General features: G+C 47.5%; 11 protein-coding genes across 11 annotated transcripts; 3 read left to right on the top strand and 8 right to left on the bottom strand.

Annotated features, from left to right (window-relative positions):
* Positions 1–2,713: 2,713 nt before the first annotated feature.
* Positions 2,714–3,603, bottom strand: AGABI2DRAFT_135141 (hypothetical protein; the record flags this gene model as incomplete). The annotated part of the gene is made up of 8 exons (XM_006459761.1): positions 2,714–2,752; positions 2,809–2,913; positions 2,971–3,065; positions 3,120–3,205; positions 3,259–3,357; positions 3,402–3,453; positions 3,502–3,540; positions 3,591–3,603. The coding sequence occupies 8 exons, from the start codon at positions 3,601–3,603 to the stop codon at positions 2,714–2,716; spliced, it is 528 nt and encodes a 175-aa protein (XP_006459824.1).
* A 57-nt stretch (positions 3,604–3,660) lies between these two features.
* AGABI2DRAFT_116758 (hypothetical protein) lies at positions 3,661–5,349 on the top strand (the record flags this gene model as incomplete). The annotated part of the gene is made up of 7 exons (XM_006459760.1): positions 3,661–3,952; positions 4,010–4,269; positions 4,330–4,500; positions 4,552–4,821; positions 4,878–5,100; positions 5,156–5,226; positions 5,287–5,349. The coding sequence occupies 7 exons, from the start codon at positions 3,661–3,663 to the stop codon at positions 5,347–5,349; spliced, it is 1,350 nt and encodes a 449-aa protein (XP_006459823.1).
* Positions 5,350–5,572: 223 nt separating this feature from the next.
* On the bottom strand, positions 5,573–6,676 carry AGABI2DRAFT_219209 (hypothetical protein). Its single transcript, XM_006459759.1, has 4 exons — positions 6,609–6,676; positions 6,457–6,553; positions 6,177–6,398; positions 5,573–6,121 (listed from the first exon to the last, which is right to left on the bottom strand). Exons 1-4 carry the CDS (start codon positions 6,662–6,664, stop codon positions 5,681–5,683), a joined length of 816 nt encoding a protein of 271 aa, XP_006459822.1. The 5' UTR covers positions 6,665–6,676; the 3' UTR covers positions 5,573–5,680.
* Positions 6,677–7,168: 492 nt separating this feature from the next.
* Positions 7,169–8,454, bottom strand: AGABI2DRAFT_191660 (hypothetical protein). Its single transcript, XM_006459758.1, has 8 exons — positions 8,413–8,454; positions 8,331–8,357; positions 8,159–8,280; positions 8,061–8,096; positions 7,944–8,003; positions 7,728–7,857; positions 7,566–7,657; positions 7,169–7,502 (listed from the first exon to the last, which is right to left on the bottom strand). Exons 1-8 carry the CDS (start codon positions 8,438–8,440, stop codon positions 7,248–7,250), a joined length of 750 nt encoding a protein of 249 aa, XP_006459821.1. The 5' UTR covers positions 8,441–8,454; the 3' UTR covers positions 7,169–7,247.
* A 330-nt stretch (positions 8,455–8,784) lies between these two features.
* Positions 8,785–9,515, bottom strand: AGABI2DRAFT_59655 (hypothetical protein; the record flags this gene model as incomplete). Its single annotated transcript, XM_006459757.1, has 2 exons — positions 8,785–9,206; positions 9,257–9,515. Coding segments are annotated over 2 exons (681 nt in total), but the record flags the coding sequence as incomplete, so codon positions are not given.
* A 117-nt stretch (positions 9,516–9,632) lies between these two features.
* Positions 9,633–12,304, bottom strand: AGABI2DRAFT_184364 (hypothetical protein; the record flags this gene model as incomplete). The annotated part of the gene is made up of 7 exons (XM_006459756.1): positions 9,633–9,921; positions 9,979–10,668; positions 10,720–11,066; positions 11,126–11,783; positions 11,836–11,983; positions 12,035–12,215; positions 12,274–12,304. The coding sequence occupies 7 exons, from the start codon at positions 12,302–12,304 to the stop codon at positions 9,697–9,699; spliced, it is 2,280 nt and encodes a 759-aa protein (XP_006459819.1). The 3' UTR covers positions 9,633–9,696.
* Positions 12,305–12,707: 403 nt separating this feature from the next.
* Positions 12,708–13,977, bottom strand: AGABI2DRAFT_191655 (20S proteasome subunit). The gene is made up of 7 exons (XM_006459755.1): positions 13,939–13,977; positions 13,842–13,885; positions 13,692–13,786; positions 13,558–13,639; positions 13,352–13,507; positions 13,084–13,301; positions 12,708–13,035 (listed from the first exon to the last, which is right to left on the bottom strand). The coding sequence occupies exons 1-7, from the start codon at positions 13,959–13,961 to the stop codon at positions 12,862–12,864; spliced, it is 792 nt and encodes a 263-aa protein (XP_006459818.1). The 5' UTR covers positions 13,962–13,977; the 3' UTR covers positions 12,708–12,861.
* Positions 13,978–14,081: 104 nt separating this feature from the next.
* Positions 14,082–15,558, bottom strand: AGABI2DRAFT_184361 (hypothetical protein; the record flags this gene model as incomplete). Its single annotated transcript, XM_006459754.1, has 5 exons — positions 14,082–15,027; positions 15,087–15,166; positions 15,220–15,328; positions 15,381–15,405; positions 15,456–15,558. 5 exons carry the CDS (start codon positions 15,556–15,558, stop codon positions 14,205–14,207), a joined length of 1,140 nt encoding a protein of 379 aa, XP_006459817.1. The 3' UTR covers positions 14,082–14,204.
* A 127-nt stretch (positions 15,559–15,685) lies between these two features.
* On the top strand, positions 15,686–20,933 carry AGABI2DRAFT_202225 (hypothetical protein; the record flags this gene model as incomplete). Its single annotated transcript, XM_006459753.1, has 20 exons — positions 15,686–15,723; positions 15,775–15,907; positions 15,960–16,109; positions 16,165–16,530; positions 16,582–16,797; positions 16,852–17,331; positions 17,393–17,413; positions 17,469–17,559; positions 17,610–18,185; positions 18,243–18,527; positions 18,576–19,003; positions 19,053–19,299; positions 19,350–19,457; positions 19,502–19,749; positions 19,802–19,888; positions 19,946–20,014; positions 20,067–20,301; positions 20,360–20,532; positions 20,598–20,785; positions 20,864–20,933. 20 exons carry the CDS (start codon positions 15,686–15,688, stop codon positions 20,931–20,933), a joined length of 4,209 nt encoding a protein of 1,402 aa, XP_006459816.1.
* A 1,294-nt stretch (positions 20,934–22,227) lies between these two features.
* AGABI2DRAFT_191651 (hypothetical protein) lies at positions 22,228–24,535 on the bottom strand. Its single transcript, XM_006459752.1, has 4 exons — positions 23,445–24,535; positions 22,819–23,393; positions 22,665–22,769; positions 22,228–22,608 (listed from the first exon to the last, which is right to left on the bottom strand). Exons 1-4 carry the CDS (start codon positions 24,517–24,519, stop codon positions 22,405–22,407), a joined length of 1,959 nt encoding a protein of 652 aa, XP_006459815.1. The 5' UTR covers positions 24,520–24,535; the 3' UTR covers positions 22,228–22,404.
* Positions 24,536–24,562: 27 nt separating this feature from the next.
* Positions 24,563–24,961, top strand: AGABI2DRAFT_116749 (hypothetical protein; the record flags this gene model as incomplete). Its single annotated transcript, XM_006459751.1, has 1 exon — positions 24,563–24,961. A coding segment is annotated over one exon (399 nt), but the record flags the coding sequence as incomplete, so codon positions are not given.
* Positions 24,962–24,970: the final 9 nt, after the last annotated feature.

Below are 24,970 nucleotides of genomic sequence, written 5' to 3'. Positions count from 1 at the left end.
TCGACTTTGACGAATTATTCTCTCCTGTTGTCCGTTATGAAACGGCTCGATTGCTTTTTGGCGTCGCCGCTCTTGAAGACTGGGATATGTTCAGTGTTGATGTGAAAACTGCATACCTGTACGGAAAGCTAGATGAGGAGATCTACATGCAACAACCTGAAGGTTTTAAAATCCCTGGTATGGAGAATAAAGTCTGGAGACTCCGAAGAGCATTGTACGGCCTTAAGCAAGCCAGACTAAGCTGGTGGAAAGAGCTCACCGCTAGTATGACCGAGATCGGTTTTGTCCGATGTAAGTCCGATGCCGGAGTCTATTATTATCGACACCCCAAAACACGCGAACTTGTAGTAGCAATTGTATATGTGGATGATGTCGGCTTTATGGGAAAACGAGGTTCCCAGCTCCTCAAAGAGTTGAAGCTAAAATTCTCGACCAAATGGGAATGTCGCAATCAAGGTGAATTGACTGAATTCCTCAGAATGGAAGTCTCCCGCAATCAAAAGAAGAAAGAGTGTTTGTTCAACAACACAAGTACCTTCAAAAAGTACTTGACTGATTCCACATTAAAACTGGATCGGAAGATACTCCGTTACCGAAAGGTTTCGTTTTTAATTCTTCAGACAAAGTACCAGATGCCAAATTCAGACAGAAGTATCAACAACTTGTCGGATCGTTGATGTACCTGATGATCGGATCTAGACCTGACATCGCTTATGCTGTTGTCAAACTTTCTCAACAAATGGTCAATCCATCAAAAGAACACTATTCCGCCAGCATTCATTTACTGTGATACCTTTATGGATCAAAGAAATTGGTTCTTGAGTTCTGCGGGGACTCGAATCAAGCAATTGTTGCTTTCTCTGACTCTGATTGGGCCTCCAGTATTGATGATCAAAAGTCAATCACTGGAAACTTCTGCACCCTCGCCAATGGTCCTGTATCTTGGTTGAGCCGCAAACAAAAGACTGTCGCTCTTTCGTCGACGGAAGCCGAATATATGGCTCTCTCCGATTGTAGCCATCAATTAATTTGGATGTCCCAACTTCTTCGTGAAATTGGTTTTGATATCCCTTTACCTCTCCTTTATGGAGATAACGTCGGAAGCCTCTTTTGGGCATCTAACGAAGTTCAAGAAAAACGCTCGAAACATATTGATATTCGTTATCATTATCTTTGCGAAGTGATTGAACAAAAGTGGATCATTATTGATTGGGTAGATGGTTCTAACAATCCCGCTGATATTCTCACGAAAAACTTGGACAAAATACCGGAAATCTATTACCGGCAACTTTGTTACAATCGCTAACGGAACTATTTCCTGGCTGAGTCGTAAACAAAAGACTGTTGCACTCTCATCGACGGAAGCCGAATATATGGCTATCTCTGATTGTTCGCGACAATTAGTTTGGGTCTCCCAACTCTTAACCGAGATTGGTTTTGAGATACAAACTCCAATGCTCTATGGAGACAATATGGGCAGCCTATTTTGGTCAACTTCTGAAGTCCAGGAGAAACGATCGAAGCACATTGACATCTGCTTCCATTATATCCGAGAGCTCTTAGAACAAAAGCAAATCAATCTTGATTGGATTGACGGATCAAAGAATCCTGCTGACGTTTTAACTAAGAACCTAGAAAAAGTGAAATTCTCTCTTTTCCGCTCTATGCTTAACTTAAAGCAACAATGAGTTCATTCAAGGAGGAGTGTTGAAATGAATACCTTGAGTCTTACACTCGGTATGACGTATGAATGACTCCTGTTTCGAATACATGCATTATACGCATTATTACTGTGCTTTACATGCATTATCCTCTCATAGACTACGCCCGCAGGGCACTATGATTTCATGAGTTCTTTTAGCTATACCCTAAACCCTATATCGTTGTAGTATATAAAGACACTGTAGTCTACCGATAATATTAAGTTTCCTATCGCTCTCAACTCTCAGCCTAACCAGCTAACACTTTTACTCTCACAAACCGCTTCGTTATACATTCAAGCTATCTCCAAATGTAAGTCGGTTTACCACTAGCGTAGATTATGCGCTGCTTTCGCAACAACAAACATGCACAACAAAACAGGGGCAATAAGCACAACAGAGACAGATATAAATACACAGCTTATTCACACAAGGATTGAAACAGAAACAAACAGCAAAACACAGCTTACTACCCGGTTTAGATGAAACCGCCTCATGCTAAAGAACGAGTCCTTTTTTTAGGACTCGTAATATCTATGGGCCGCGTCCTGGGCCAAAGCCAACATGATTGGCCATGGTTTTCTGAAGCCAAAGCCATAGCAAGCCGGGCCAAAGCCGGGGCTTCCAGGCCAAGCCGAGGCCGACAAAACACTACGCATGACAAACAAATGTGAGGTTATGTACGAACTACCTCACTTATAATTTGGGCAAAACTTCGGATTGTAGAGGCCAAATTTAAATTTATTTGATGCCGACCTGATAAGATGCATCATCGAAAGAGTCTGCTCGATCAAGTTAAGGACACTGATAGAGAATGTGTCTGTGCTACGCCCAGACAGAGTATTCTACATTTTGATATCATTACGGGAATTCTACAGAATTCAGCTGGGGGAAAAATAACCGGAAAGAGAGCTAGAGAGATAGTGGACTGAATTATTAACAGACGCGAACCTATGACGACAACGATGGATGATCGGGAAGAGCAATACGAGGTGGAAGGGGTATGATGAAAATCAAAATAAATCTTCTAATGTCATTTGTTTGACGATATCCTGTGGTCATCGTCTTATGAGGTCAAGTAGAAAGTAGCAGAAGGGCATATACGCACTGTGTTGGATACTGTCTGCGCAAATTCTTCAAAGCTAAGTTTGCCATCACCATCCAGGTCTGCCTCCATAATCGTCTTGTCAACAATCTGCTGTAGCTGTTGGTCCTATTGTGAAGAAGTGAATCAGCAGTCCAACGATCAAGAACTTAGAATGGAACGAACCTTGAGGTTGTTCCCAACCATCATCTTGAGAACCAAGAACAGCTCTCCATTAGAGATATATCCATCTCTATCAACATCATAAACTTTGAAGGCAACTGCATATCGTTGTTCAGGCTGTTCGAATGACTTGATGAGGATTATGGACGTACATTTGAGCTTTTCCTCCCGGCCACCTCGGCTACTGAAGGCGCTTAATCCTCCAACGAATTCTTGAAAGTCGACGGTCCCTCCACCACTGCCAAAGGGGTCAATAGAGTTTCTAACTCCCGCAAGAGCAAAGAAGCGCACTCTTCATCGAAAATGGCAATCATCCGCGAAGCGAGAGGGTTTGTAGCGATTTGGGGGATTTGAAGAAATTCATCTCGGTCAATGGATCCCGATCCATCACTACAATCGTAAGATAGGGTCATCAGACCACCAGGGCAGCGCACCTGTCGAGCTTCATAAAGCGCTTTTTGAGCCGCTCCAACTCTGGCTGAGTGACTGTGGGAGGGTCGGCGTTGAGCTCAAGGGGTTCAAAGGTAAACTCACAGTTGGAGTGCTTCTCCATGTCTTCCATAAACTGCGAAGCTGGAGGGTATCGTTGGCTTGTCTGGGAGCATGAGGGCTGGGAGACTCACGAGATTGACCCATGGTTGGTGATGGTGGAGGAGGAACAAGAAATTAGATTCCCACGTGCTACCTTCTACCATGAATGATCTCCAGAATATCCTCCACTCGCTGAGAATTCCATCCGAATATGAGCAGTTTCAGTCTCTTGCTGAAGATTCGGACGCCTTCAGAGCCCTTGATCCCTGGAGACAAAATGTACAACCCGCTGTAGCCGCACTGGGAGACCTCGTTAGAGACCCTGCTGAACGACTGGACGATGTTATGCTCGCTGACATTGTATTCTACCTCTCGCCGTTTTCTATCGCACCTGAACATGACGGTCTCGATCTCTCGCCTTGGACGGACCAATCCATGCGAAATATCGCTTTTGGTATGTAATTTTCGATATTCAGCCCCTCATTCCATGATAAAAAATATACCTGACCAGACATACTGTCTACCCCACAAATTAGCCAACCGACCCCCGCTCTTATTCGCCACGTACTCGTTAATAATCTCAAGCCCATCTTCGCCTCAAACCCTCATCCGTACATCAACACCACCACCGGCCGCAAACTTCATCGACCCGCGGGTGGTCCTGGTGCCACCCACGATTACTATGACGAGCAAACATGGAAAACGTATCCGGGAATCTGGAGCGTCCTCGCTTGGGTCGTCAAAAACATGCAAGTTAGTGATACTTCCTTCGTGCATTGTTCAAAGTTTCGCTGATCCAAATCTCTAATTCTATATCTGTATCATAAATAGCCAAATTCCTATGAGGATCTTTGGCCCCTCCTTGTTCCACCCATGATGACGCTTTTGGACGATTTCCGAGCTCAACACAAGCTTGAAGGGGTTCAAATCGTCTCTCTGATGCTACATACCATACCCAAAGAGATCCTTCGGCGTACAGGTGTAGACCAACTCATTTTCACCGTGAGCCATCTACGACTCATCCTTGTCCTCACTCTAACAGTTTTAGCATAGTCACTCAAAACATGTCTCTCACACCTGTCGGATCCAGAAACACCTACACTCCTCCGTTTGACAATATCAACCTGGTTGAATCTCACTCTCAAAGTCGATGAACCTGGGACTTTTGAATTCTTCGATCATTTATGTACACTTGTCTCGAACAATATCATCGAGAGTGTATGGTTGTCCTGTCAAGATAATATAGGTGTAATGAAAGCTAGCCTTGACGCACTACCGGACGTATTCAGAGCACTGGAAACAGCTACTATCAGTTTTCTCAAGGTACCCCATCCCATTTAACAAATTATCCCGAACATCATTCATATCTAAATTTTTAGTCAGTCATACCTCAACTCGCACACATTATGGTGATGCAAATCCAGTCATCGCCTCAAACACAAATTACGAAAGACATTATCGAACTCCAGAAAAGTGCTGGTAAAGCTTTACTTGTCATAATAGAAGTTGGGTCTTCTCGTATGGAAGGTTGGAAATTTACAATCTTGGACTGTGTGGCGCAATGTTGGGTCAGGGGTATTGATGCGGGTACTGGTGGAATGGGTAAGTTTCGCCTTTTCTCTAAGTAGATAATCTTCAAGACAGAGCCACGTCATAGATTCGGGGTTACAGGCTATACTGCGAGAAATCATGCTCAGACTGGCCACTGCTTGTCCTGACATTTCTCAAGTGAGCCATCTTGCACAAATCTTTCGTAATAATCAATAATCTCACCACTCGCTGTTGTAGGACGCTTACAAGGCTCTCCTTACGGAAGATCACTCCATGTTTAATGGTCTTGTTGGGCCATAACCATCCTTCGCTGGCACTTGAACCTCAATACTGTGTATAATTCAGTGGACTTTCTGCTCTCTGCCCTTGCATGTATAGATGTGTACTTTTGGAGCACTTGTATTATGTACTTATGCGTTGTAAGACTGGAAGATGACCTTGAACATGCGATACACCGATCATAAACAAGTAAAATGATACGAGAGCACACGCTAGATGACCAGAAGTACAACCGGAAATCTTTCAATTCGATACTATTTCATGAATGGGCATCTTTCACTTCTAGTTTATCGTGTTGACCTTTTCTTCCTTCTCCATTTTCTGAACCCAAGAGCCGCTGCTGAGATATGTGTCACGACAGGTCCATAGGGCCTTCCCCTTCAGCCCGAAAACAAAGCTCTGATTCCTCCGCAGCCGCATCATCGTCATCCTCATTCCAATCGCTCGCAGTTTCCCACTCATTCTCAAATTCGATATCAATACCCAAAGCACGTTCCCCAGCCGCAGATTCCGCCAGAGGAAGAAAACATGCTAATGTAAGAGATCGGTGGTCCGTTGTGTCATGGGTGATTGATTGTACCCATCGACGTTCTCGTAGACGTTTATGCCGTTCACGGTCTTCTTCTACACGTTTGAAGATCTCGTTTCGAGATAGAGGTTCGTGTGTAGTGGTGGGCTGGGGAGCTGAGCCGGATGTATCTGGGGCTGTCGCGGGGCGGTTGTTGAGATCGGACAACACGTCGTCGACCTTTTGCGGGTCAATGACGCGTTTTGTACGCCAATTTTCGAGAATCTGCACCAGTGGAACCTCAGCAATAATTCGAAAAACAATACGGAGCTAGACAAACTTGTTTAGTGCTAGAAAGATTGGGTAGACCTTGTCGTCCTTCTGGAACGACGTAGCTGATTATTTTCGATAAATCGCGAGCCAAATAGTCCACGTAAACGCCTTTGGAGGTCACATCCTCCTTCTGACTTGTTGAGGGCGCCGACCGAGACTTGAGTAGCAGAGAAGTCTCGCATAAAGAGTCGAGAAAATGTAGAATGTTTATTCTGGAGTTGACTGAACCCTATCGATATGAAACAGTGTAAGCAGGCTTAAAATATGGAAAAAGTATAACAATCTACCTTTCGGCATTCCTCTATGATACAGTCCCAGAGATCTTCGCCGCATTGCGCGAATTTAACACAATATCCGACTACTTTTTGGACGGATTGTTGCGAGCTGTGCTATTATGGCTTTAACCGATATTGTTTGGTGAAATGTAAACGGTGCCTACGCAGTAAGTCGCCTAAGCATTGAAATGAATTGCATCCGGACTTCAAAGGGATCCATGGGGAAGGCAAGAGTGGTTGTTTGATCTTATTTACATATAGATGCAATTAATATTGATGATATCAGTGTTGCCAACTCAGTAGTACTCAAGTCCACGATGCTAATAGCATTTCCAGGCACAGAGATCACAATCTCTCGGTAACTGGGACGGAAGCGCCAGTTCAAGTCCCGGTAAAGAATTTCTCAATAGTGTTATCGTCTTGCTAAAATAGTGTTGACATGCGAAGGCAAGACATGTGAGCGCCAAGTAGTACTAGATAAATTATTTCACCAGATTCAATCGACCTGGACTCTGGACGAATTGGAAGGAAGGACACCAGGCCGTCAATGGAAGACTTACTCCCGTAAATTCTTAAGCCTCCAAACTAAGCCTCCACTTATAGCGATATTGTTTAGGAATGTATGTTGAAAAGGACGCGTCTCGCTCGACACGTCTGAACGCGTTCATTCTTGATAGTGCTTCCACGACTAGTACTTCAGACACGCCGGCCGCAGCACAACTACGATCAATAACTTTCATATTTTCATTAAACGTATACATGTTTTATATGAAAACATATAACATGAAAATCCATGCGAGGGATCAGATATACTTGAAGAACCACTCAACAGTCGCCTTGAAAGCACCCTCTTTACCCGCCTTGACCTTGGGGTCACTCAAATCACCACGAACGGCAAACCCATGCGTACATCCATCAAAATATTCTCTTTTGTATCCAGGTTCAAATTTCCCATTTCCGAGAATCTGATCAGCTTTCTCTTGTGCAGGAATTGGGAATTGAGAATCGACGGTACAACTGTTGATAAGGAGAGGCACTTTGGACTTATTGAGGTATGTCTGTTTTCGATGGCATCAATCATGAGATTATCTGCGTTGGCCGCATAACAATCTGACACCTACTTCGAGATCTGCGGGGATTTTAAGGAGAGATGGGTGGCAGACAGCGGCAACTTTGATGAGGTTCTCGAAGGCAAGGTCAAAGACATAGCGGCCTAGAAAAAAGTGAAGAAATGTATTGAGCACACAGATCGAGGTCTGCAGGCTGAAACATGCGAAGCTCACCACCAAAGCAGTAACCAACGGCAGCAAATTCTTTTACACCTTGCTCTTGAAGTCCAGCCATAACCTTATTCAAGGTCGGACGAGTCTGCTCGGGACCATGGTTTGGAAACCATTTCATAATGTCAAATCCCTGATAATAAAGACGGGGCGGTATCAGTCAGAACCCTTCTCATTAGAAACCTGGCAGGGTAAAAAGTGTGTTTTCTCTTGACGTACAGGCTCGTTCATAGCATTGGGAGGGAGAGCGTCCCCATTAAAAAGGTCAGGAATGACGCACTGAAATGAGGATGGTTAACACGCATTATTTAGATTCACAGAGGAAATTACTCTTACGTAGAAACCATTTCGAGCAAAATCGTCAGCAAGAAGCTAAAGGGTACGAAACATTGATCTAAAAAAGTGGTTCAAAAAGGGGGGTAAATGGGCTCTACCTGTGCGTTGACCAACTCCTTTCCAAAAACATCTGGAAGGAAAAGCACAGCCTTGTCCTTCGGATAATCGACGGTGGGTTTGGCGATATAAACGGCCACGCCATTTACGACGGTATTTTGTCCTTGCGAAAACAATTCAATAGTGGTTAAAACAAGATCGGAGGGTACATACCTCCAGGGGTCCCTTCATGACTTACACCTAGACGAAAACCAGAGTCGGATGAAGCTTGATGAAAGATCCAAGACCTACTCACCGCGAACGCAGTCTTTGCAAAGGCTCATGGTCTGTGAGAGAGATGAATAAGCTGGGAATATATTCCAGGAAATCGCGAGCTCTTATAGAAGTTTTGCTGTTCTAAATTTAGGGATCTAGTAAGCACATATGAGATATATTTCCCGAACCGGGAAGCTAAACTTGGAATGCTCTCAGTGCCCGTCTGAACAACGAGAGCGACAACAGGGCTCGTCGCGCGCGTAGATCCACCATGAATAATGATAAGAATGGATAATTAATCATACATGTAGTACATGCGATATCCCGAACTACCAAAAGTAAATCATCCCAGAGTTACAGTGAAGAGGCACACCTGTCAGCTCGCCTTTGAACCAAGATTAGCCGCCGCGTTCCGTCGGCGCTTGTTGCCTCTACGAATATCAATCATGTCATTATCCGCTTCAGGATCCTTGTTAAACCCCAACATTGCTATACTTTTACCCAGACCACCAAGGGCCTGATTTTGCCCGGCCCCTGCCCCTTTGGGTCTTCGTCTACCACCACCCCCGCCACCACCACCATTTCCCCCTCCACTACCAGTTCCAGCTCCTGCGCCATTCGTTGATGTTGTCGAAGTGAGTGGTAGAGGGAATGGTGACGGTATTTCATCCACCGACAGTGAATGCGGGTTTGGAAACGGACCAGATGTAATGGGAAGACTACTAATCAGAGCGCTATTGACAGGCGGGGCCGGCGTTGGTGGGGGAGATGTTCCCAACTTGTTGCGCAGTTTCCGCGTCAGTGGTGGTCTTGAGTGGGCATCAAGAGTCGCATCTAAGTCGTTCATCAGCACCAACTGGCTGTGTCGATCACAAATAACACACCTCCCATAGCACCTTCGCCTTCCTTTTCTTCACGAGCTTTTCTTCTTCTTTCTTCAATTCCTTCAAGTAACCTTTCTCGTACACGATCTCTGCCTCTCTTCCACTCATCCTCCACCCTCTCACGCTCTTCGTCGTATGCGGTCTGAGCGCACTCGATAGAATACCGCTGTTCATTTTCCAGCTGGGCAAGAATTGCAGACCTTTCTAGAGAAAGAGGTAGCAGCCTGATGTTGTATAACGGGTACAGTTCGGGTCGCAGCGCGAGTTGTACGGATAAAGCATGGAGTTGAGACTGTGCTGAACCATATGGAAGTGAAACGGCGGGCATGGCGGCGCAGAGAGATCCTTCACGTCACAAAGTGTAACGCGACCGCGTGACGAGATGCACCCGAATTGATTTAGACTTTGACGCAACAAATCGAGCATACGGACATATAAATCTACATAACCTTCTCAACCATTCCCAGACCCTCTATCTCAAGGACCTTACGAATCTTTTCACAAACCTCATAGTCATAAGGCGCATGCACACCAGGCTCCTTAAGTACTCCATCCAAGACAAGTTGGACTGTAATACCACAAGGCACCCCAACAGTAAGTGCCATAGCAGAATATCCACCAGGGACAGTTGACCCGTAAGCTTCAAGCGTCGAAGTCAAGATTTGCTGAAAAACACCAGATCAGACCTCGCCATCTCACGAAAAAAAAACTTGACGACTTACAGTAGTCCCATCAGCCCACTCAACAACAAACTTGTGTTGAAGCATCACAAGATCTCTCTCGCCAACTTCATACTTCATCAAACCTTCCAATCTTGCGCAAAGAGTATCCAACAGATTCCCAGCCCTGATTTGCGCAGGCTCATCGCTCAAGGTACCAATCCACCTCAATCCAGAGACAATCCTCTCCGCCTCTGACGCGCTGGAGAATTGTACTTTGGCGTTGATACGGTCAACGATGGCAGCTTCAGTCAGATCGTCTTGCGCTTTAGCACCGACGAGATTTTTAGTGATCTGCTTCCACGTTATACCCTCCTTTAACCATTCCTTCTCAGTCTGATCCAACCAGCCCAATTTTACAAGAGTACCGATAAATTCTGGGAATCCTTGGTATCTCAGTGTACCACGCAGGACAGTCTCTGCCTCTGGAATATGGTACCATTCACGGAATGGCGTAGAGTCGCGGTTGGGATAGCCGACAAACGCAAAAGCGGGGGAGATATAGTAAGGTTTGGCATGACCCATGAGTTCGGCGCCGGTAACGGTGATTGCTTGAGAATTGGATATGTAAGATGCAGTGTTGAGAAGTGCAAGAAGAACACCACGAGATGACCAGGAGAACTTGTAGCCGAGGGGGTTGTCAGCACACTCGGGAGCAGGAAGACCACCACAGAAGGAAAGGAATTGCTTGATCTTTGGAGGGCTGTGAGTTATCATGTTAATTATGGGGAGTTTTCAGCTCACTTTTCCTCCCTTTGCGTGAACCTCGTTGATGGTCTTGACAGCATACAAGTGATCGATACCAGGGTCGAGACCAATTTCGTTAAAGACGACGATACCAGCAGCCTTTGCTTCGGCATCAAGCTCCCTCATTAAGGGGTTCACATAGCTGGTTGTGACGACGTGTGTCTTGGACTTGATTGCGGCGCGAATGACAGCCGCATGGTAAGTGTAAGGAATGAGCGAAATAACGAGATCATGTTCGGCAATAGCCTTCTCCAGAGCATCAGTCGAGTTGACATCGAGAGAGATTGCAGTCGTCGCGGGAAGTGATTCCGCTAGTGCCTTAGCGGAAGAAAGAGTCCTGCACGCTTTTCGAAAGGTTATAAAGTCAACCTAAAAGAAGGTCGTTCTCTGAAAGATGACGCACCGATGGTCAACTCGTTTTCAGGATTTCTGACAACATATTCCGCACAAGGACGTGCGACGAAGCCACTGCCCAACAGAAGCACCCTCTTCTTCTTCCTTCCCGCAGCTTCCGCTTCAACGGCTTTGGCAGCTCTACCAAACTTGGGCCTGATATCCTTTCCTTCTTCCAACACCGACCTGGTGAACTCTGGAAGGACGAATGCGGTCCTATGGATATCTTTGTTGTAGTACTTGGTGTTCTTCACCTCCCTAATGGACGTTCGCAAATCCCTTCCGGGAGCTTTCGCACAAACCATGAACCCGATTTGTCCACTGGGATAAGTAGGGATTGTGGTATAAGCATACTCGGTTGTCTGGAATATTTCACTTGTAACTCTTTTCAGATCTTGAATCAGAGAAAGCTGGATCCATTGACATTCGCCTTGGGTACTGATGTGGCCACCAGGGGTAAGTGCATTATGAAGAAGCTCGAAGTAGGGTTTTTGGAAAAGGGATTCCGCAGGACCGACGGGATCAGAAGAATCAGTGATGATTACATCATAGGTGTTTTGGTTGTTGGAAAGAAATTTGAAACCGTCGCCGATGTGGACTGTGACTCGAGAATCCGAGAGAAGGCTAGACATGTGAGGCAGATATTGTTTGGATACACGAATAACGGCCTAAAGGCAAAATCAGCCCGTGATCTGAATGTCAGGATGTCAGAGATCATACCTCGTCGATGTCGCAGAGCACGACTTGCTCAACGGTGTCGTGTTTGAGAACCTCGCGAACAACTCCACCATCACCGCCGCCCACGACCAAAACTTTTTTGGGGTTGGGGTGGGATGCCAGAGGAAGATGTGCGATCATCTCCTGATACCTGAATTTTTGTTATGATCGCCCCTAAGGCCAAAGCTGCTAAAAGACATACGAGAATTCATCTCGCTCCGTACACTGGATCACACCATCCAGAACCAAGACGTTCCCGAAAGTCTCTGATTCGAAGACCAAAACGTCTTGATAAAGAGATTTTTCGACATGGAGGATTTTATTGACCTTGAGGGTCATAGCCTGGCCAGGCCATTGAGAAGAGATCTCACGGAACCAGCCGTCTGAAAGGATTGGGGTGAGATACACATGGCTCAGAGGGTGAACAGAGCCTGAACGGACCGACGATAGAAGGATGAGATAGTGGTGCCATGATAAGCAGCGAAATTTGAGGCTGAGACTGATTGCTGATTACGTTCCAGAAATAGACTGATCAGTGATCACGTTACCGACTAGGATGGAGCACCGCCACCGCCTTCCTGCATCCTCCTCAGTTCCGATGCACCAGCCGCTCATCCGCTTCATTGGCAGACGCAAATGGCCCTCAAGTGAGCTCAGTATATTGTTTATAGTCGAAAATCTCACCCCCTCGCACAGCAGCTGGCCCCCCTCATCCCCACCCTGCCGCATCTCCAGAGTTTCGGAACCATTTCGCGCAATTCCTCAAGAAACGGGAGACAGTTCCTGAACAAGAGACAGTCTCTGCGTCATCGCCACATAGTCAGTTCTGGGAGGCCCCATCCAGGTTTTGGAAGCCGAGAGTGCGACAGCTCGAAGAGGTTGAAATGGATGCAATCATGGTGCGTGCTCTTTGGTATACAAGTTACGGGTGCGCAACTGAACTATTTTACAGAGTGGTGGTGCCTCATCCTACGGCAGACATTGATGTAAAATTACACCCCTCCTTGATAATAGATGACCCAACACAACTCAGTCTTTCTCTGCATACGCGAGGAGGTGCCGCTCTATTTCGGCTTCACCCATAACCCGCCATTGTCCCCTAGTCTTCAGGTCCTCCTCCTCGCCTGCTGACACAATACCGACTTCAATCTCGCCCGGTTTATAGTCCGTGGCATGAACGGTTGACATGATTTCAATGGCCATCTGCATCCTCTTGAGAACGATAGCTACAGAAGAGCACATTCCACTCACCTCTATTACTTCACTGCGGCTCAACGTCTGACCCGCTTTTGCAGGTTCATCGGCGCCTCTACCCGAGTCCAATTTCTTCCACTTCTTTTCTAGCTGGTTCATGGCTTCTTGCTGTTTTTGTCCAGCAGCAGTCGCATGGTATCCAACAAAGTAGCCAGCGGGATCGAGTCTAAAACATTGTGGGCCAAATTCGGGATCAACTCCGATGAGGATCATGGCTACAAGAACCCATTAGTGGAGATACAACAGAAATCTAAGGAGGCCGTACAAATTCCTAATGGCCGCATCGCTGCTCTTTGAGTGTAAACTTGATTGATATTGGCAATTCTACGGGCAAGGGCATCTGGCGTAATTTCGTAACCGAATTTATACCGGAAGTCTGCAGCTTCGGAACGGGCACGAGCGACCTGTGCATGCGCATCGGCTACATACCATAGTTAATCCTCAGAAAGAGAAATCAGGAAGTCTACAAACCGATGAGGCCGGTCATTACACAGCCAATAGTTGGAGTGATGCTGAAAAGATGGGTCACAGTGGACGCGTCTAATAGTTTGTCCTCGAAGGAAATAAGAGCACAGTAGATACAGTATCGGAAACACGATACGCACTGGAACTTTGCGCTGGGTGATGACTACTGCTGTATCCTTGCCTCGTATTGCTATTGCGGTATGGCCAGAGCCAGAGATGGCCTTGAATGCATATTCTGTCGAATGATAGTGGGATCAGGTGTCTGGTCTGGTAGAGACGGATCCACTTGCCGACTTGGTACAGACGGCCCTCTGGAGAGAAGACTGTTAGAAATCTGGGGGATGGTGTAAGTTTAAAAAGGCAAGATGGAGAAAAAAAAGCGCATGCCTGTCGTAGGATGTCCTGGACATGGTGGATGAGGATAAGTAGGATTACAGTGGGACGCGCAAGTCTGTCACGCGATCGCGTTACGGCTTGTGACAACATAGTAATCTTTCATCTGTGCTGAGCTGAACCCTTCCTGACATGAGGCGTGGATAGTAGGATCAATAGTGGACACAAGGGGGGGCAAACACGTAAGAGGATCGTTATCTCAAGGTACATACGTGAAAGAAAGTGCCGAAAGTGTAAGTACTATCTGGCAAAGTACAGAATTATTTGAAAGAACCCCAGAGATCACCAAAGACATCATCTTTCTTCTGTGTGCTCGAAGAGAAACCGTTACCACCAGCGGGAACAGAACTCCCTCCCCAGATATCATTCGTATTCATGAGGTTAGCCTGCTGTGGCGATAAACCAGGGCCTGCCTGGGTGCCCCAAACGTTTGCTTGTGCTGGTATTGTCGGCGCTGGTGCCCAGCCTGAACTGGCACCCCAGGCGCCTATGCCGGAGTTTCCGATCATGCTAGTAGGCTGTGCAGGCTGTACAGATTGTTGAGCCTGTGGCTGCACATTCCAATTGCCCATGCCGAATTGATTCATTGCATTAGGATTAGAAGTAGGATTAGAATTAGAATTAGCGGGAGTGGCTGAGAACAAGGAAAGGATATCCTGTTTCACGTCTTTTGCTGGCTGTTGTGGCGCAGCATTGGCTGGAGTGGCGGATGAAGGGGCGTGAAAATCGAGTGAGAAAAGGTCATCTTGGGGAGGGGGAGCAGGCGGCTGCGCAGCCTGAACGGCAGCTGGTTGTGCCGATGCCTGTACAGAGTTGGGTTTGGCAAAGTTGGAAGAGAGAAGCTGGTGAGGCTGAGGTTGTTGGGCTGTGAAACGTGAACCACGCGAAGGGCTAGCGGTACCAGAAGAACGGGTTGACGTTGTTGACGGTGCAGTAATAGATTGCTCTTGAGATGGTGGTGGAGGGGCCGCTGTCGTTTGCGCAGCGTTACCAGAGTCTAGAACGGCAGGATCGCGTGGTGGAGGACCATCCATGGCCCACCGTCGTGATTCATATTTCGAGCGGACAAAAGACTCCATCTTGCTGTAGTACAAATTTCCGATGAGAAGGCTATAAGATTAAAAGAGGTGATGACTACTGACTGCTCCGGTGGTATATGACCTGGCTTGAGGTGGGCTTCCCAGTAGAGATTAGCTCGCCTATTGCCCCATTTTTGTATAGACTAATGGGTCAACTTAGTGGACTTATATGAAGTCGATTAGGTAGGAAACTCGCCTCCATCTGCTCAGGAGTCCACATGTCCAAGTCAACAGATTTGACCTTGCTGATATGGGTGCCCATTCCGCGGTGGATCCCAGAGCATCGAATGCATAGAAAGACACCACTAGTTGGTTTCCGTTAGAGATAGTCACCGCTGTAGCACAAGGAAGTCGTACATATTCCACGAGGCCCATCGAGGATCTGGCGAGCATCAGGGTTTAGAACATCCATTCAGCGATGACCATGCTCACCGTTACGCTTGCAGTCTGCGCAGAGTTTGTTTTCTGGTAGCTTCACGAGCTCTCTGAGAGTGCGTGCATTGCGGTCTGCGGTGGCCCGGTCTGGTCTCGACATGAGGATTGGAGAAGAGTAGCAGAGCAGACAACTCAACAACTAACTTTGCAAGGCTGCAGCCACACAACTGCAAATACTCCCGAAAGATGAGTCTGATCCGCCAATTTATTCGACCGAGTCCACCTCCATGAAGGACGCCGTCTCCCACAAAAGCCCAAAAGTAATGTCAGTCTCCACCACAGTCGCAGCAGTCCCCAGTTCACTCACATTTTCCAGAAAAAAACTCCAGTTTAGCCTACTTAATGCCCAGGACACCGTCAAGATTTCAGAGTTTGAAATCACTCATCGTGATCTTTATACCCCCGTCGACAGACTTCCTGTTCAGAATGGTGTCCTAGATCGCCGCCTGGTGGGTTGCCTCCACCAAACTCATTTCCTTCCTCCGATTCACACGAACCCAGGGAACAACAGACAAGAACGCATTCTGCGAGACATGCGGCCAGTCATACGTCCACTGTGTCGGTCATTATGCCTACATCAAGCTTGTCGTCCCAGTCTTCCACATCGGTTATTTTAAACATATTATTTCAGTACTGCAGGCCATATGTAAAGTGAACAACAATCCCCTCTGGTTTTCTTCATCCCCGTATCTTACACCAACTCTAGACTTGTGCAAGAGTCCTTCTCGAAGAACCAGATAGACGAACATTCATTAAACGCTTCCGGCGACCAAATCTCGAAAATATTCAACGCCAGGCTCTCTCAAAATCTGTTAATGCTACGGCTCGCAAAGTCGTGCACTGTCCATACTGTTCAGCAATAAACGGTACTGTCAAAAAGGCGGGAGCTTTGAAAATCATTCACGATAAATTCCGTGCCAAAAAAACCGCGGAGGAGATGGAGAAATGGAAAAAGACTTTCACAAAGGCGGTTGAAGCCCAGAAGGAATTGTCAATGTACCTCAACAAAGCTGCACACGAGGAACTCAATCCTCTCAAAGTTCTGGACCTCTTTCGACGTGTTTCTGATGAGGCAAGCACACATCATCGCAAAATTTTGATCACCAATTCATAACCCCGTTAGGACTGTGAACTACTGGGTCTACAACCTGCATGGGGTCGACCAGAAGAATTCGTCTGGCAATACTTATCCGTACCTCCTGTCTGCATACGGCCTTCAGTTGCTCAAGATGGTGCCTCCAATGAAGATGATCTGACTGTTAAGCTGACGGAAATTGTATTCACAAATGCTCTCATAAAAAAAGGGTTGCTGCGAGGTTCTCCAACGCCTCAGTTCATGGTGAGTCCATTAATATGTCGTACATGATAAAATAACAACCTCTAAAACTTCCAGGAACAATGGGATTTCCTCCAACTATCAGTAGCGATGTATGTTAATTCAGAACTACCTGGTGTACCATCGCAGCCTGGCCAAAAGCCTATCCGCGGTTTCGTTCAACGACTGAAGGGGAAGCAGGGCCGATTTCGAGGAAACCTCTCCGGTAAACGTGTCGATTTTTCTGGAAGAACCGTCATTTCTCCGGACCCCAACCTCCGCATTGATGAAGTCGCAGTACCGGAGAGGGTAGCGAAAATTCTCACTTATCCCGAACGAGTCACACCGCACAATATTGAAATGCTACGAAAAGCTGTAAGGAACGGGCCAGACGTACATCCAGGGGCAAACTATGTCAGTCGAGCGGAAACGAAAAAGATCTTGAGATTTCCGAATAGAAATTCTATTGCAGATGGACTTGCGGTCGGAGATGTAGTTGAGCGTCAGATTATTGACGGTGATATTGTGTTATTCAACAGACAACCAAGTTTACATAAGGTCCGTATTATTATTCCCTTTGCATACCTCCGGCCCGTTAATAAAGTCCTCCATTCCATAGTTATCAATCATGTGCCATCGGGTTTGTATTTTTTCTTGTTTTACTGAGAGCTATTCCGACTCAAGACCTCCTTCAGGCCAAAGTGAGACCATGGCGGACGTTCAGACTCAACGAATGTGTTTGTGGACCCTACAACGCAGATTTTGACGGAGACGAGATGAACTTGCGTACGTGACCATCTGATTTCGCCTTTTTTTTGCCTCAAATATGCCTCTAGATGTTCCTCAGACTGATGAGGCAAGGGCAGAGGCGCTTGAACTTATGAGTGTCAAGCACAACCTAGTAACACCTCGAAATGGTGATCCTGTCATTGCCGCCATCCAAGACTTTATTACGGCATCGTACCTGCTTTCTCGCAAGGATACATTCTTTGATCGCCGGCAATTTACTCAGATTTGTTGTTATTTCGGGGATGCAAATATGCAAATCGATATACCTCCACCAACGATATGGAAACCAGCTAGGCTCTGGACCGGCAAACAGGTTTTCAACGTCCTCATGCGACCGAATAAGAATTCTGAAGTCTTGGTCAACGTCGAATGCAAGTGTAACAAATGGGAGGAGGCTAAACCTGAAAATTATCCTTCACGCATGATACCCGCCAATGATTTATCCCCTAATGACGGATGGCTTGTTGTGGTCAATAGCGAAATTATGTGCGGTGTTATGGACAAAGCTACTGTTGGAAGTGGCAAGAAAAAATCTATTTTTGGTGTCATTCTCCGTGACTACGGGCCACATGAAGCCGCGGCTGCTATGAATCGACTCGCCAAACTTTGTGCTCGTTACCTCGGTGTGTTTCATTCTGAATCATATGGTGTACTGCCCGTATTGAAATACTACGCATCAGCAAATTACGGCTTCTCTCTGGGCATCAATGACGTCATTCCGGGACCGCAATTAAAAGCCAGGAAAGAGTCTCTGGTCGAAAAAGCCTATGCTGATTGTCAAGACCTTATTGCGCTCGCCAAAAAAGGTAAACTGGAGAACAAGCCTGGATGTAACCAAGAACAGACTCTCGAAGCCCTCATATCTTCCGTGCTATCCAAAGTCCGCGAAGCCGTTGGCCAAATTTGTATGAAAGAGCTGAGTCGCCATAATGCGCCCTTGATCATGGCTACGTGTGGTTCGAAAGGTAGATATCTCGTTTTCACATTTCATCGCGCAATTGACACTCTCATAGGCTCAGTCATCAACGTTTCACAAATGGTTGCTTGTGTTGGACAACAGATCATAGCGGGTCATCGTGTTCCAAACGGTTTTCAGGATCGCTCACTGCCTCATTTTCCTAAAAAGTCGAAGGAGCCTCCGTCGAAGGGATTTGTCCGCAACAGTTTTTATTCTGGCCTGGTCGCTACTGAATTTTTGTTTCACGCCATTTCGGGTCGTGAGGGTCTTGTTGATACGGCTGTGAAGACCGCGGAGACGGGTTACATGCAACGACGCTTGATGAAGGCCCTTGAAGACTTGACGACTCAATATGATCTTTCTGTTCGAAATTCGACTGGCGGCGTTGTACAGTTCCGTTACGGAGATGATGGTTTAGACCCAGCTTGCTTAGAAGGCGACGCGCAACCCATTGACCTAGAAAGAACCTGGAGGCACGTTTCGGTAAGAATGTTTGATCCATGTAACGGAACAGCAAGACTTAACTCGTCAGGCCTCTGCAGGTCGTGCTGGGCGGAGTTTATTACCATTTGAGGTCCTCGAGCTAACCGATCAAACATTAGCGACTCCTCGTTTCGTGAATGAATTTACGCAAACATATTTGGACATTCTCCGTGACTTCATCCATAATAATGTTGCACGCAACATCGCGGAACATAGGCAAAGTCGCGGTATGTTTGAAGCTTTGGAACGTGACACCGAATGGGACGCGGATACAGACCTCTCGATGGGTGCTACGGGTAAGTAATAATAATGTCTATCCCTGTGTTATTTTTCAACCTGTCGGCAGATTCCGACCTTTCGATCGTTGATAACAAGGCAAAAGTGACGGAGGAACAGTTACGCAGATTCCTTCACGTTTGCTGGGCAAAATATGCGAAAGCACGTATTGAGCCAGGTACGTCTCAAGTCCAATAATCTAGCCTATCTAATTGCCCCTAGGGTCCACCGTTGGCGCTGTGGGTGCTCAGTCGATAGGTGAGCCCGGCACTCAGATGACGCTGAAAACTTTCCACTTTGCCGGAGTCGCATCAATGAACGTAACGTTGGGGGTTCCGCGTATCAAAGAAATCATCAATGCTGCCAAAGCGATCAGTACACCAATCATAAGTTGTAAACTCGTGACCCGTAGCAGCGAAGCTTCCGCGCGCATTGTCAAAGGCCGCCTCGAAAAGACTCTACTAGGAGATGTATGGCTCATATTTCATGACATGAGTCTGTTTTAGTGACAACATTCTTCAGGTTGCAAGTGTCCTTGAAGAAGCCTGGGCTCCTGAATATGTTTATATTTGTATCCTCATTGACACTGAAGCCATCAGGAAACTTCAGGTGCGTGTCTAGTTTCTGATATAATGCTATTTTTGTGGACGACATACCACTTCGCAGCTTGAACTGACACTTGACGATATCAAATGGGCGATCGTGAACTGGAAGAAACTCAAGGTCAAACAAGAGGTAAAGTGGTGCTTTCGATGTAAATATGATCTGGCCTGTAGCATGATCCTAGTCGATAATTGTCATTCCAAACAAACAACGTTTGCGCATCTATGTGGATGGTCAAGACAAGTATTATCGACTACGTGAGTTGAAACGTGGCCTGCCCAACATTGTCGTGAAAGGTGTTCCAACCATTTCACGTGCCATTATCAATATCAAGGACCAAGACGACGCCAAGGGTAAGAAGGGGGACAAGGAGCTGCTAGTTGAAGGGTATGGCTTGCAAAAGTGTATGATTACGGAAGGTTTGTTCGAGCTCGGAGTAGCAGCGTCTAGAACCTCTTATTGAAATATCTACTCCAGGTGTCGTCGGAGAAGCCACTACGTCAAACCATGTCATCGAAGTTGCACAAGTCCTAGGAATCGAAGCAGCCCGAAGAACAATCATTAACGAAATCCAGTACACTATGAAGTCGCACGACATGATCATTGACCCGCGGCACGTAATGCTTCTTGGAGACGTCATGACGTATAAGGTGGATCACTTTGTATTTTCTGCTCTCTTACCGTGTGTCCTAAATTTTTTTTGATTGTTACTCAGGGTGAGGTCCTTGGAATTACACGGTTCGGAGTTGCGAAGATGAAAGACAGCGTTCTGATGTTGGCATCGTTCGAGAAGACAACGGATCACTTGTTTGATGCATCTGCATTCGGCAAGACTGATAGCATATCAGGCGTATCAGAGAGTATTATTATGGGCAACCCTGCAGCAACATGTGGCACATCAATGTGAGTGTTATCGGTACTCGTCCCAGTGTCCAGTGTGCATTGAACACATTTTCACTCCCCTTTTCCTATTTTTTTTAGGCCTGCACTCGTTAGGCCATCTCCCGTTCTGAAAAAGCCTCGAAAATTGTTGTTCGAGGGTGCATTATAACTTGTAAAAATCTGGTTTCATGTATTTTCACATTTTGTAAAACAAGTGTCAGTGTCACTTTTACCTTTCTTGATTCCGAGGGCTTTTGGAAAGTGGAAAAATGACGCAAGGGCGCGACTCTGCGCCTTCTTCATAAGTAGGGTCCTATGACGTCCAGATGTTTTCGAGTTTTTACCCTGCTCAACGGTGAAGGGTTTTAAATCAATGCGTCATCACGGAAGTAAACATACATCGGAACGTGGGTTCTTTGAATCTCTTTTCCGTTAAATCCGTAGTGGCCAAAGTCGTTGATGGATAGAGAGTTGGAGAGTAAGCCGAGGAATTAAATTGGCGATCATATATCACTTAGTCCAGTGTTCAGGGCAATGTGGGGCCCCTGAAGGTTCAACAAAAGGACATCTGAGATATTAGATGGGTGATTGCGATCGTTTTTTAGTGTGCAACCCCGGGATTATAGACGTTTTTGTCAAGTTGATCCTAGGATTCAAAATATTATTGGTTCAAATCGTTGTCCGAGGAACAATTCCGTGTTTTGTAATAAGATAGATGTACGATGGTACATCTAGGTTCGCATTTTGTTTAATTAAGTTTTTTCTCAACATCAACAGCTCTCGAGTTCTTTTTACTCGAAGTCTCAAAGTCTTTCCCGAGGCTCATTGCCTTGAGGGACTGACTGACTGACTGATGTAGGTAGTTAAGGGACTAGTCACTAATATCCGTTAACCCAAGTACAACTGTGTCAACGACGTCATGACTGTCCTCTAACCTCCACGGAAAACGAAAGACATTTTCACTTTCTAATGTGGGTGAGCGTCAAATGACACAAGGCTTTTCTTCTGTTAACGCCCAAGTATGGACTTGGTTCCGAAATTAATTTCCAAAAGGCCGGAAAGAAACAAGGCCTCAAGGAACATACTTAGTACGCGATTAAAAATATGAACGCGAAACCGTCCCACGTCAACACCATCAGCACCCAGAGGAGCGACAGAGGAGACACAAAGACAGAGGCGGGGGGAAAGGGGGAAGAGGGACGACCACAGTGGGCGAGTTCAGAAACGTGAGTCCCCAAGGTCTTATATCCGCTCATTCTCAAACCCTCTCAAAGAAGAGCTCGGGCACAGAAAAAAAGGGACTTCTATTCTTTTTTTTCTTTTACGCCGTCCTAGGACGTCAGAGGTGAGCTATCGAGTTGTGCACACAACCATCAAATGCCCTGAACAACAGAACCCGCCGCGCAAACGACGTCATTTCGCGTCGGCGCTCACGTGAGACCCTGTCCTCGGACTACGTCAGAACGCTTCCTGAACTTCCTCGTCATGAACATTAACGGGCCCCTCGTAGTAAGGTATCCAAAAATAACCAATCAAAACAACGGTTACAGAGTGTAAGGAAGGAAAAAAATTGCACGAAGCAGCAGATGCATGAGGTATCTAGATGGAAAGGAAAACAAAAAAAAACGATTGCAAGTAGCTTAGGCATCTGTGTTTGCAGCGTCACCAGAACCATGATGTCTAGGAGGACCACCTCTACTGGTAAGACCAGCTGCAGATAGACCTCTGGCAGCATAACCACCAGCCCCTCCTCGCCCTCTTCCGCGACCTGATCCTCTGTAGTTGGATTCACGTGACTCCCGATCAGTTGCTTGCTTTACTTCGGGTGTGATGTCCTTGATTTTCTGTCATACGTTGGGTTGAGAAAAACAAACTTTTACAGGAAAAGAAAGAAACAGACCTCGGCGTGTTTCTCCAAGCCAGCTTTCATTCCAGCTTCATCGACAAACTCGATATACGCAAGTCTAGCACGCCCAGGATGAGGAGGCAAGTTGACTTTGGTGATCTAATCACAGACGTGAATTTGTGGAATGACGCAATGATACAAATCTTACCGCGTCCTTTGTCTCGGCAAAAAATTCCTTTATGTCTGCCTCGGTGACTTGAATGTTTAACGGCATCTTCATGAAGATGGTCCACGGGTGGCGGGCAGGTCTGGTTGATTTAGGAGAACGAATGCCAGAAGTTGGTGTGTCCGCTGGGGACCTGATATCATCTGCCGCGGGGCTGTCGACCGTGGACTTGTTGGTGTCGGGTGTAGCGACTACAGCAGAAGCCGAGGATTCAGGACGAGTAGGGGCTTTGGGTACGTCAGGAGTGTCTCTACCCGACTTGCTATCTCTCTTGGAATCACGCCTCTTGTCTTTTTTAAGAGGCTGCTTCTCCTTTTCTTTTTCTGGGGTACCGTTGATTTTTGGTGTGCCAGGGGCAGGACTGGTTGGAGGGGGTGTGTGGGTGGTGGATTTGTTGGCTAGGTGGGGTGGAAGCGGTTTTTCAGCCTGTGGGGGTGGTGCCGGGGTGGGTTGCTTGGTTGAGAGCTGGCTGCCATTGACAGTTTGAGGTGGAAGGGCGGAAGTGGTAGAATTGGGAGTGGGGGCGGTCGCGCTACGGCGGTAGGCATAGTTGAAGCCTGAGAATGCGTCGTCAGAAAAAAAAAAGGGCAAAAGGAACAATAAAATACCTTGACTCTTGAGTTCTGAGCTGACGCGTCCGTCTTTGATATCGAGGACGAGAGCACCGTAAGCAGCATCGCAGAGGTTCCAATTCCAGCAGTTTTTCCATGCGGGCTCCTCTCCTGTGGCAGTGGCACCGGGGCCTGTAGAGGGCTGCGGAGTGGGGATGCGTTCGACAACAGAAAGGGCCTTTTCGAGAAGGATGCGTTGGTCACCGTCGATGACATTGTCTACCTGACCTTTGACGCTTTCCCAGACTCTGTCCCAGCTATCCTTGCCAATGGCGAGTTTATGACGGAAGCCTTCAAAATCGGGCTGGACACTGAATTCATTGTAAGAGGACGCGTAACGAAAGTGGAGGCCGGCTGAGATGGTGAGGTCGGCTTTTAGGACGAGGGCAAGCTGCGAGATGATGCCCTCGCGACCTGGACTGGCGTGGGTAACGAGAAGACGCGTTTCGGAGGGGTCAAAGACGCGTTGTGCGGTGTCGACTAGCTCGCCGATCTGGAGGGCGGTGGTCCACATGGTGCCGCCGCCACCCGCGATGGTGGCCTTGCCCTCGCCGTTGTCAAACATTTTGTGGGAGACGAGAGCGCCACCGAGGCCAAAGAGGCGGAGTTTAACGCCGGCAAGGTCGATGAGATGGGAGGAGGCTTCGTCGATGATGTGTAAATTGTCGATGGCGTACGCGGCTGATCTGAATTTTTCGAGGACGGCGACATCTTCGCAGGTGCCCCAGACGGTGAAGACCGGCACGTTGAGTTTGAGTTGGCCGGCGAGGAGGAGAGGAAACTCGGAGAGGAGAGAGACGTTGACCGTCGCGCGAATGGCGTCGGGGGCGTCCTGGGCGAGGAGATGGGAACGTTGGGCCTGGGGAATGAGAGGCGAGTACTGGGTGACGTGGCGGAGGGTGCGGTCGGTGATGCGGGCGAGGCTGTCGTGCTCGAAAAAGCCAAAGTCGCCGGTGTGGATGATGGCGGAGGCGTTTTCCTGGCGGGCGAGGTCGTTGAGCGCAGAGAGCTTGCCGCGGATGTCGGCGACGCAGAGAATGCGGGCGTGGGCGCTGTCGAGGACGGTGAGCATGGCGGACGAAAAAGAGAGAAACGGGCTCGGCAAACTCCGAGCGATGCTCCTCGCAGTCCACGCCGACGTCGACGCCCTGCTTGCCCACCTCGTCGCTGCCGGCCACCGTGTCCTCCCCTGCAAACAAGGATTTCTACTGCTCGACACCGCCGACGACAGCGGCGACTGGGCTGCGGGCTGGGTCCACAAGGCCGTCTCCCGTCCGCTCGTCTTCTGCCACCTCCAGCAGCTGCCCACCGCGCAGAGCGTCTTCCTGCGCCCGTCGCTGTGGCCGACGCCGTACCTGCCGTTGCCCGACACCGTCTGCGCGCCGCGCGCACCCATCGTCCTCCTCCCGCACGCAACCCCGGCCTATTTTCTCTCTGCCTACACTGGCCCAACCGCCGCCCTCGTCCGTCAGTTCTCCGACGCCTTCAACGGCCTCCACATCCGCCCCTCCTTCGTCATCGGC

Source organism: Agaricus bisporus (assembly GCF_000300575.1).
Source record: "Agaricus bisporus var. bisporus H97 unplaced genomic scaffold AGABI2scaffold_4, whole genome shotgun sequence".
NCBI lineage: Eukaryota > Fungi > Basidiomycota > Agaricomycetes > Agaricales > Agaricaceae > Agaricus > Agaricus bisporus.
Note: the sequence above shows the minus strand (reverse complement) of the source record. Positions and strands in the feature narration are given on the sequence as shown.

Coding starts and splice junctions, on each gene's coding strand:
- AGABI2DRAFT_219209 (XM_006459759.1), bottom strand. CDS start 6,664: ATGGATCCCTTTGAAGTCCGGATGCAATTCATTTCAATGCTTAGGCGA. Junction 6,554..6,608: donor ATGCTTAGGCGACTTACTGC/GTAGGCACCGTT, acceptor ATAATAGCACAG/CTCGCAACAATCCGTCCAAA. Junction 6,122..6,176: donor ATCTTTCTAGCACTAAACAA/GTTTGTCTAGCT, acceptor CCACTGGTGCAG/ATTCTCGAAAATTGGCGTAC.
- AGABI2DRAFT_191660 (XM_006459758.1), bottom strand. CDS start 8,440: ATGAGCCTTTGCAAAGACTGCGTTCGCG. Junction 8,004..8,060: donor TTGCTCGAAATGGTTTCTAC/GTAAGAGTAATT, acceptor TCCTCATTTCAG/TGCGTCATTCCTGACCTTTT. Junction 7,658..7,727: donor CGTTGGTTACTGCTTTGGTG/GTGAGCTTCGCA, acceptor ACTTTTTTCTAG/GCCGCTATGTCTTTGACCTT.
- AGABI2DRAFT_191655 (XM_006459755.1), bottom strand. CDS start 13,961: ATGTCCAGGACATCCTACGACAG. Junction 13,640..13,691: donor TCACCCAGCGCAAAGTTCCA/GTGCGTATCGTG, acceptor ATTTCCTTCGAG/GACAAACTATTAGACGCGTC. Junction 13,302..13,351: donor GATGCGGCCATTAGGAATTT/GTACGGCCTCCT, acceptor GGGTTCTTGTAG/CCATGATCCTCATCGGAGTT.
- AGABI2DRAFT_191651 (XM_006459752.1), bottom strand. CDS start 24,519: ATGCTCACCGTCCTCGACAGCGCCCACGCCCGCATTCTCTGCGTCGCC. Junction 23,394..23,444: donor CTCAGAACTCAAGAGTCAAG/GTATTTTATTGT, acceptor ACGCATTCTCAG/GCTTCAACTATGCCTACCGC. Junction 22,609..22,664: donor GCTTGGAGAAACACGCCGAG/GTCTGTTTCTTT, acceptor AACGTATGACAG/AAAATCAAGGACATCACACC.